Here is a 10,483-nt window from a genome sequence, read left to right on the forward strand (position 1 = left end):
GTATGCCAAGGATTCCTATGGCGAGCTCGTCCTCTCGGGTTGGGTGTCAGACTAGCCCAGGGTTCCTACAAATGCCACCGTCCCGGCACCAGAATCAATCTCGGAGCAGGACCATGGAGCGATCTATCCTTTGGATCTGACTTCAAGCTCGTATCCGAGCATCGCTTTATGAGAGCAGGCGTCAAGCCCAACCAGCAAAAACCCTGAGGCCACATTAGGTGGCTCCTCGGGCAAACTTCGGGGTGAGCCCCGCCTACTATCAAGAGATGGGCGAGGCCGACCTTACCCTCCTGAATGAGATGTTAGATCAAATTCAGAGACTTGGAATCTCGAATGATCTGACCTCGGTCTACGATAAGATTCGATGTAAATCCAGAAGTGCGATTTTTTGTCCCACCCGCCACCCACCTAGTCGCTAGAGTCGAGGATTTAACAGACGTACTGGACTATGCCTTCGAGGAGGCCATTGATATGGATGAAGACGCCGATGATATGTCTTATACTACATCACCCCTAGCCACTTCCAATACCGCACAAATGGGCGGTCACCTATTCCTACGATGTCTACATGGTAGATACACCTAAAAAGGATGAGGATGACAAAGAGCCCCCTAAACACCGACGTAGAAGGCACCGTGGTAAAGGTATTGGCAATGGGGATGCTAGCCATGATGCTACCGGGAACGACGCCACCACCAATAATGGCCCACTCCTGACGGTGCCAAGGATCAGAACGCTGGAGATAACGCCGCCGACGGTCGTATAGATGGCGCCATGTCCAACGGGGACAATGATGACCCCGAGGATGATAATTATTATCCGGAGTCCGAGGAGGATATAAGCCTCATACTCGATGAATTCGACATACCCGAGGAACCCCTCGATGATCCTCGGCTACAGGCTCTCTGCCGATGATTAATTAGCACCGCTAAAAGCATGAAGCAAAAGTCCCAAAAGCTTAGAGCCGAGCAGGACAGACTAAACGATAAATGGACCGAGGTCCTGGGCGTCAAGCAAGAGCTTGAGGAAATATACGCAGAGAATAACCAGTACTACCCGCGAAGGAAGCTGCTCCCAGAGTTTGACGAGGAGGTTGCCGGCAACTCACTATCAAAGCGCGACTGGGCCGGGAAGCCTGACCGCCCTCCTCGGGGCTGAGATAGGCCAACAGGTGGATATCCTGATCCCCCGAAAAAACCTCACCGTTACGACAAGGATCTACTTCTTCCTTTGGAACCACATGATTTGCGGAAGAAATTAGCATCAAGACCAGCTGCCCCGTCTTGATCCATCTATGGATCTAGGGAGCGCCCACCGGCTGGACATGCGGGATACCTAGCTTGGTTAGCCAAACATGGCAATACACGTGATTATACATGTGATCGGACCGTAACGACATCGAACATTCAGCAAGCAATAGCTCGGGTCTGAGGAACTACTCACCCCATGTGCTTTTCAGACGAGGTTATGCAGAACCAGTTCCCAGAAGGGTTTAAACCCATCAACATTGAACAATATATGACATGATCGCGGACCCCGCTATATGGATCGAGGATTTCCTCATGCACATCCATGTGGCCCTAGGTGATGACCTCCATGCCATCAAATACCTACCACTAAAATTCAAAGGGTCGACACGACATTGGATTAACAACTTGCCCTAGAACTTCATCGGTAATTGGAAGGGCCTCGAAGATGCCTTCCGAGCAAATTTCCACCAAAACCGAAGGGGGAGCTCCAGCAAACAGAGGTGGGAGGGTGGATGCTGGAACCGGGAGTGGTGGTCGGCGTTTATGGAGGGTGGCCACCGGGGCCGGGGTGGCGGCCGCGCTTAGAGGAGAGGAGAGGTCACGCGCTCAGAGGATTCTCAAAACTTGAGTATATTTTTTCTGAGAGTACGCCAATGGCGTACTTTAATTTTATAGAAGAGAGCAAAAGATTTACAAGAAGCCATCGAAGGATGCGAACATCGATCGATGGAATACCTCCACGCACCCACTAGACTAAAACTAACTACTCACAAAACGATCTAAACCTCCTACACCGTCTTTGGCATCCCTTCACTCCCTAATCTCATCGATGATGTACATGGCCAGACCCGACGGTTGCTTGAACTGTCCAGGACGACTGAAAACTCAGGCATTCTTTTGATATCACATTATAGGAATAGAATGTCATGTCCTCTTGTACTCTACGGGATTATGAGAAGTATTTGATAGCACATAAAAAACAAAGGTATTTTAAAAAAATTGAGTGGATGAAAAGTTTCCATTCCTACAAATCAAACGAGCATCATAAAAAAAAACTAAGGATTCAAATCCTTTAAAAATTCGAAATTCCTTTGTATCAAAGGAGCCTTTTTCAAGGATCCGCTGTATGCTCAGCAACACAAACCCGTTTCGCACACCGCCCACGCTTCCGGACTGAGCCCACATGGCCGGCAGCCTATAAGACCACGGCACCTGGGAAGGGGCCCAAAGGCCAGGAAGCAGCAGAGAGAGAATTCAAATTTCTCGGTGACTCCCATTCCCCAACACCACCACGGACCACCACCACCGCCACTCAATCCGTCGCTCTCCTCCATCTCCTCCTCCTGCCCCCGCCGGCGATCACTGCCGCGCCCTCCTCGGCGGGGGGCCACTCCGGAAGTACGCGATGAAGCTTAAGATCAACAAGGCGTGCGACCTCGCCTCCATCTCCGTCCTCCCTCCCCGGTACAGTTCCCCGGACCAGGCCGGGCGCCCTCCCCTCTCGCCGCCGGCTGCTCCCGTTCGTTTCGCCGCGTGCCTGGTTCGGTTTGTGATCGCGGTGTGTTGTTTTGGTTGTTCAGGAGGACCAGAGGGAGCAGCGGTGGCGGAATGAGCGCGCCTGCTGCTGCTTCCGCGGCGCCGCAGCAGCGGTCCCAGTCGATGTCGCAGAAGTCCTTCTCGCAGGACGGTGGTGGCGGGACGAGCGCGCCTTCTGATGCTTCCGCAGCGCAGCAGCAGCGGTCCCAGTCGATGTCGCAGAAGTCCTTCTCGCAGGGCGGCGGCGGCGCGTCCTTCTCGCAGGGCATAGGCAGCGGAGGCGCGTCCTTCTCCCAGGGCAGAGGCGCGTTCTTCTCCCAGGGCAGCGGCGGCGGGGGCGCCGCGTTCTCTCAGGGCGGTGGAGGCGGAGGCGCGGCGTTCTCTCAGGGCGGAGGTGGCGGAGGCGCGGCGTTCTCTCAGAGCGGAGGTGGCGGAGGCACGGCGTTCTCTCAGGGCGGAGGTGGCGGAGGCGCGGCGTTCTCTCAGGGCGGAGGTGGCGGAGGCGCGGCCTTCTCGCAGGGCGGTGGCAGCGCGTCGCTCTTGCACGCGCAGTCGCAGCTCTCGCAGGCCTCCCTCAACGAGAGCCTCCTCAGCCTCCTCTCGCAGGCTCCCGCGCGCGACCAGGTCTCGTATACATCATCCTCCCTTCTTCTCCAATTGTTGCTACTGTGTGGTGATCGATGATCCAGGCCGCGTTTGCTTCTACCGGATGGATCGGTGGGTTCAGTGATTTTGTTCGATCAGTGGGTAACTAGTATAGTAGTTTTGGGATTTTGTTGGTTGCAGTAGCAAGTTTGCAACGAATTGACTGGCGTTGGTTACTGTAATTAGTCGGTTCCACTGAATCCACTGGTGCTTGTTTGATAGGCAGAAGAAATAGTTCAAATCTCTGCAGTTGCCATTTCATTGAGCAAATTCGTGAACATTCGGTTTCACGAGCGTTCTGTACAGCATGACTGAAAGTGTTAGCATTCATGTACTGCTAGACTGTTTGAAATGGTGATTTTGGTCTGTATGTTTTGTCGGAATTGACGCCCTTCTGGGCACAGTCAGTATGCAGTTCCATCACGATTTATTCATATTCGTCAATGCAGAGGGAATTCCCAAATCAACAGTCATTGTATGCTACTAAATGTTGCAGTGAGAACAGCGATGCTTTTTTTCTTCTTATATTTGCTAGTTACAGAAGGTGGATTCCTTAAAAAAAGTTATATACGGTGCATACTGTTTATCTGCTGCCCAGTTGTGATCTTCATTCTCTTTCCATTGGTGACCAGAGATTTGCCATGAAAGAGGACCCGTCGAAGCGGATGTCTTCGTATCCTGCCAGTTCAGCTTCTTCTTGTATGCGCGATGAATCTCAGCTACAACTTGCAAATGTACCAACCAACCCTATCCACCGCTGGAGCCCCTCTCTTCCGGATAGCAGATGTAAACTCAAGCCCTTGCACCTGACAGAATTTACATTTTATTCATCTTTCTTTTGCGGGGAAATTACATTTCACTCATCGGCATAACAACAGTTCACATGCTCGTCAAGCACACTGATTTTGGTGTTCTGAATAGGTCCACAAAAATCTCTCTCATTTACTGGGCATGTAAGGTCAAACGGTGCATGCTTTAAACAGATAGTGCACCTAAGCTGTTCTAAACCTAGACTCTAGGTTCTATTTTTAGCTGTCACATTGTCATGATATACTTGGAAGTATATTTAGACTAAAGTGCCCAATTGATGTTCTTCGACAGGTCAGGTTAATGAGGATGTTGAGCGCAAATTTCAGCATCTGGCAAGTTCAGTACAGAAGATGGGAATGATATTAGACTCTGTGCAAAATGATGTGATGCAGTTAAACAGAGGCATGAAGGAGGCATCACTAGACTGTAAGTCACCCCTTAATGGGTACTAGTACTTTAGATCAACATAAGGGTGATAGAAGTTGCTGCTATTTCTTCATGAGTTTTGCACTCTGATTCTGTTACTTCCCACAAATAGTACATCATCGACTAATGAGAGCATGTATTCGTTTTGTTCAGCTGGTGGCATTCAGAACAAGTTTGTGATCCTAGAGGACTCTCTAAAGCAAATTGTAAGGATGGCTGCTGGTTCAGTCCGTTTTTCCTTCTTCTTTTTGCCGAGGCAACAAAGTTCTGTTTAATTAATCCAAACATGCTGCCACAGCTTAAGGGACAAGATGATCTCAAAGCACTCCTCAAGGGAAGCACGAAAAGTAGTCCTGACCAGCTGAGTATTCTCACCAGCAAAATGGATAAGATATCCTCGATACTTTCAGTCTTGCCAAAGCAAGTTCAAACAGAATTCGAGCAATTCAAGGGTGACATCTTTAGGATTTTTACAAAAGAGATGGAGGTACTACTGCTAAGATCAACCACTAGTTTTGATACAACTCCGTTAGGTTCAGTTGTCTTTGGAAATTATTCTGATCACCAGCATGTGCATATAAGTAATTATCTTATCTGATGATTTACCACTATGTAAAGCTCTCTCCAGTGTCCATATGTGTGAGTTTAGTTTCATACAAACATATAGGCTGGTTCATACCATTTTCTTCTGTATCTTTCTTTTTCCAGGAACCATCATTTCCGTCGTCTATTCATGATATCTAACACTAAAAATTCTCATTGTGCTCTAGGGCTTATTTTTCAGCATTTTACTCTGAAGTTAAAATATTGCTTGTGAGGAACATGCACAATCTTGTACATCATGTGGAATGTTCAACCGTCGTCACTACACATACTAAAGCAAAGCAACTAATGTGGCTCTTCCTGATCTTTGCCTCTTTGGACAGGGGATCGTTAGAGCTGTCAGATCTCTCGATAGTAGGCTGCCCGGTGCGATGCAAATGCTGGCAGTATGCGTACTTCTTACTCAACTGTTTGAATTAACAAGCCTTTCAGTATTTTTCTCCTCATATTTTATTTTTCTTTTCTTTGCTGAAGGACCAGAGCTGCACCACCAATGCAAAACCCCTGATGAACCAGACAGCAGTAGAAAATGGAAGCCCCCTGATGAACCAAGGACCGGTAGCAGACAGAAGGCCGCAGAAGAAACCAACGGCAATAGCAAATGGAAGGCCCAAGAGGAAGAACCAAACGGCAGCAGCAAATGGAAGGCCCCAGAGGAAGAACCAACCAGCAGGAGCAAATGGGAGGCCCCAGAGGAAGAAACCAACAGAAACAGCAGCAAATGCAAAGCCCCAGAGGTACCTCACACGAGTGGCAAATGGAAGGCCCCAAGTGAAACAAACAGAAGCAGCAGATGGAAGGTCGCAGACGAACCAGAAACCCGAGGCAAATGGGAAAGCCCTGATACCAGTAACAAAAGCGTAATCTTCTTCTAACCTCAGCTTCTTACTACAGATTTAGGTTGTTAGATAACTACTATGCATTGCTGCTGTGGTGTGGAGCATCAGATGTGAAAAATTGCCTTGATGAAATCGAAACGCAGAGATTCACCTCTCTCGGTGACCTTCCCTGCCCTTTTCTCTTACTGCTCTGAACCTAATATTTCTATTGCGAAGCTTGCTTCCCAGGGGTGGAACCTGGCCTTCCGCCGTTCTCTGTCGCCTGTAGAGTTTGAAGATTGGCAACGTCTTACTGCCCTCTTCCCTACGCTCTCGACGGTCAGGGACTCGGTGCTCTGGCCGCTTTCTGCCTCTGGGCGGTTTTCTGTTAAGTCGCTCTATTCTAAGCTAGTTGGTGGCACACCTACCAGTCGTTTTTCCCAAGTTTGGAAGGCCCGTATTCCCCCTAAGATAAAAATTTTCTTGTGGCAAGCCTTTCGAGGCCGGCTGCCCTCGGCTGATCAGATTCGTAAGAGAAACGGGCCGGGCTCCCAGTTTTGTGCTCTTTGTGGTGAGGTGGAAGACTCGGATCATATCTTTTTTCACTGTCACCTGGCTAAGCTTATTTGGAGTTGTGTGCGGGACTGGCTTCATGTGTCTTGGGCCCCTGCCTCCTTTGCCGAGTTGCGCAGCCTGGCATCCAACCTTTCCGGTGTTTCTAGACGGATCTTTTGGGTGGGCTTGGGGGCTTTATGCTGGTCTCTGTGGACTACTAGGAACAAATTTACTATCGAGCACGTGTTTCCGGCTAAACCGGCTGACTGCTTATTTAAATCGTGTGCTTTCCTGCAGCAGTGGAAATCATTGACTAAGGCCGACGACCAAGAGGCGCTATCTATGCTGATCGACAAAATCCGGACCACGGCGTCTCAGTTATGCAGACAAGAGCACGATGCTTGAGGGATTCTTTTGGGCCTGAGTCTTTAGCTTAGTTGGTTCCTTCTATTCCGGCCTGCGTGCCGTGTACTGGCGTGGGAGCCATGTACCATGACTTTATCCTCGTTGTCTTGCCCAGCGTTGGGGCTTGGGTGTGTTTGATACGTTTCGGTGATGCTGTTGCTACCTGCCTTATGGCTTTATTTATAAAGTCGGGCGTATGCCTTTCCTCTAAAAAAGAAATCGAAACGCAAACTGAACCTATAAATCTTGAAATCCTCAAGAGGAAAGCTACAAGATATTCTTATGCCTCTCCAGAAGGGGTATTAACCTACTACCACTCTTATGTGCAGGAGGATCTTGTGATAAGATGCTTCTCTTTTTTTCTTTCATTACAAAGCTAGTTAGTTCTGGCCTTTCAAATCTTGAAATGTCCAATATTCCAATGCCTGTACAGTAGAGCGTTATCTCTGTTTTGACAGCAAGATTAATTATCTTCCCTGATCCTTGTTTGATTTGAGATTCTACTGGCTAATTAGGCTTGTTTATCTGTCGGTGCCAGCGTTCCTGCTGCACCTGTGGTTTATCAGCGAAAGGCGGTTGATCTGGAGCCAAAGCTGGAACACAGGATGGTACAGAAATTGGCTGGCCCAAGCTACAGCAGGCCAGCGCCACCTAAAGAGCAAGAGTTGGCCATTCAGAAGGTCAATACAGAGGCGCCAATCAACAAGGTAACTCATTTTCTAGCTCGTCTGAACAAGTGTAAATGTTAGCAGAGATGAGATGACCTAAGGCAATGTTGCTAGCTAGCTAATGGCTGAAGGCCCAACAACACTGAATTATATTAACTGAGTCATTTGTCCTGAAAGAAGAACGTCACTGATGAATTGAATCACTTGTCCTGAAAGAAGAACATGGCTGAATTTACTTGAGCACACTTTGGTGCCGCTGCTTCATAAATTCTCTGTGGTTTGTGCTTGTTAATTAAGCAAGTGAAACGAACAGTAGGTTAAACCAGTGTGAAGCTGTTCTTGGAAGGTTGGTTACTGATGATCATGCTTGGTTGGTTGCGGATGTGGGAAAAAGATGCAGGCCATGCTGGGCATTCTCATGGACTCGGATGACGACGACGACACTGAGGGGGGCGACAGCGACTGGAGCGCCTCCTGCGTGATCCTGAAGTTGGAAGCAGGTAGAGGAAGCCGCGGAACTGAACTGAATTTCCTTTCTCCCTCTGCGTGCTGGTGCCTCTCATGCATGCATGCTGATCCTGTGTGTGCGTGTATGGTGCAGGGCGTGAGGGTGATGAGGTGGTGCCGGAGGAGGCGACGAGCGAGGGGGAGGGGGAGGCCCTGGAGATCCTGCGGCGGGCGAGGAAGCGGCGGCGGAGGGAGGCCAACGCCAACGCCATCGTGCTCGTCCAAGACCAATGCTGAACAGAAGCTCGTATAGCAACCCAACGGTAACGCGTGGTTCCTACGGTGGGTCAACAGACAGTGTTTTAACAGAGGTGTGGTTAACGGGGCATACAGGACAGGTTACAGAGGCCGGGAGAGGTAAAAATTCACACACTATCTCACCGTGTGGTGATGCGATGTACAGACAGAGACAAGTACCTTTTCTTCTTTTTCCCTTTGCACAGACGAAATGGAGGCTCGTACTGCTAAGCAAGTTTAAGATTTTTCGGAAAAGGAGTTGAACTCTAGAGATGTTCTCACTGAAAACTTGATCGAGAACGAAGCTTTGTTATTGGATCAAAATACTCACGTCTCTTAAATCATGATCAGAGTCAAGGCTAGCTTGTAGTTATCTCATTATGCGATAGCAATGGAGAAGCATAACGCGTGCACATTGCTTCACTTTTGTTGATCTACGCAAGTTATGCGTACTTCACATATATCGTAGTTGGGGGCTTAGTTCTCCCTGTTCTTTCGTTGTTTGTGGTACAATCAGTGTGAGGAAACTCAAATATCATGCACGTTTGGTTGGTCAGAGTTACAATCTCCATGTATAGCTACAGAATGTCAGTGTGTTGGCACTTCGAATTCTAACAAACAATATGTTAAGTTTCTAGGATGAACATATGCATGAATATGCCTAGTACTCTACTTGGTTGCTGCTACTATTTGTTTTCCACTATCGAAGCGATAACGGAACAAGCGGCTGAAGGCCCAACTCCTAAAACCATGTCTGGAACGTACTGTTAGCAGATCTTCGAGACATGCAGAAAACAAACATACTAGAGCAAAAGAAGATTACAAGACCCCAGAGGGTCTGGCAACTTGCACAATCTGAAGTTATCATGCATCAATCCTGCAGAACCAACATCAGGACCTTCGTTGTGTCATCAGTCATCTTTAGTCTTCTTCCATCCGGTCTTCACTCTGCGCCTCCAGCGTCAGCTGAACCCTTGATGCTCCCCCACATTTAGTCGCTAGTATTGGATTTTATTTATTTCATTTCTTCTGTTGGGTAATTTCCCGGGGATTAGAGCTAGGAATCAAGTAACTGAAAGTTGCGCGCATGCAAATATTACAATAAGACCTTTTTTTAACAAGATTTAAGTGTTTCTGTAAAGTACAGTAGCTTTCTTGTAAATACATTATCTGATTTGCTGAGTTGCCTACTTTAGGGACAAGTACACGAATGGCACCACTAATTCTGTTAGAGGGGAGAAAACACCTGGCGGCCACCACCGGCCTTCCCCTCGACTTCCCGCGCATCCCCCTCCCTCCGCCGCCGCCGGCAACGTCGCCGGGCAAAGCCCCTGTGGCGCGGCGGCGGCGGACCTCTGCGTCTGGGGATCTGAGGCGGCGGGAGCCAGATCTTGGTCCTCCTGCGGGCAGCGGCGGCCGGGGCGCGGCGGTGGGCTTGTTGCAGTCGGCGGGGATGGCGGGAGGCGGCGGCGTGCTAGGCGGGCTCGATCTACACCTCACCGTATTCAACAGGAGACTGCACGCCACTGTCAGACGTCTGAAGTCTGGAGTACTGACGATGGTCCATCCTCGGAACCTGACAAAGGCGGGCTGCTGCCGTTGCGCTTCAACCTGCTGCCTCTCATCGCAGCGGTGATGATTCGTGGAGGTTCTCCGGTTCTGCCACGCATGACGAGGATTATGGCGGTGGCGATCTCCTCCTCGGCCGGAGGTGGCCAGCCGGTTTGTGGTTGGTTTGGCGGATCTCGCGATCTGTCATCTAGTCCCCGGTTGCGGTCTTCGTGCTCTTTTCGTATCGCGGCAATTTCCTGCATGATCAGTCCTCCATGATCTGGTTATCTGACGTGTTCCGGAACGGCCGGTCGGCCGCCAGAGAATTTGCTCAGGATATCTGGATCGATTAGTTTCGGGTCGTGCATGTCCATATAAGCCTACGAGGTTTTGATGGGTGGTGCGAAGCTCTGTTGACGGATGACACGTTGGGACATGTCGGCTTCTTGATTTTCATGGTGGAGACATCAGT

General features: G+C 49.4%; 1 protein-coding gene across 3 annotated transcripts; it reads left to right on the forward strand.

The window, feature by feature from the left end:
• Positions 1 to 2,470: 2,470 nt before the first annotated feature.
• Positions 2,471 to 8,787, forward strand: LOC123053430 (protein PAIR1). Of its 3 annotated transcripts, XM_044476909.1 has the most exons (11): positions 2,471 to 2,714; positions 2,831 to 3,410; positions 4,064 to 4,217; positions 4,533 to 4,667; positions 4,821 to 4,873; positions 4,966 to 5,154; positions 5,594 to 5,656; positions 5,745 to 6,130; positions 7,587 to 7,755; positions 8,111 to 8,216; positions 8,318 to 8,787. In XM_044476909.1, exons 1-11 carry the CDS (start codon positions 2,656 to 2,658, stop codon positions 8,458 to 8,460), a joined length of 2,037 nt encoding a protein of 678 aa, XP_044332844.1. In that variant the 5' UTR covers positions 2,471 to 2,655; the 3' UTR covers positions 8,461 to 8,787. The 3 variants fall into 3 exon arrangements, with proteins under 3 accessions (XP_044332844.1, XP_044332846.1, XP_044332845.1); XM_044476911.1 differs by lacking the exons at positions 7,587 to 7,755; positions 8,111 to 8,216; positions 8,318 to 8,787 and adding an exon at positions 6,944 to 7,283; XM_044476910.1 differs by lacking the exons at positions 7,587 to 7,755; positions 8,111 to 8,216; positions 8,318 to 8,787 and adding an exon at positions 6,941 to 7,282.
• The last annotated feature ends 1,696 nt before the right edge of the window (positions 8,788 to 10,483 follow it).

Source organism: Triticum aestivum, chromosome 2D, assembly GCF_018294505.1.
Source record: "Triticum aestivum cultivar Chinese Spring chromosome 2D, IWGSC CS RefSeq v2.1, whole genome shotgun sequence".
In the NCBI taxonomy this organism is placed as follows: Eukaryota; Viridiplantae; Streptophyta; class Magnoliopsida; order Poales; family Poaceae; genus Triticum; species Triticum aestivum.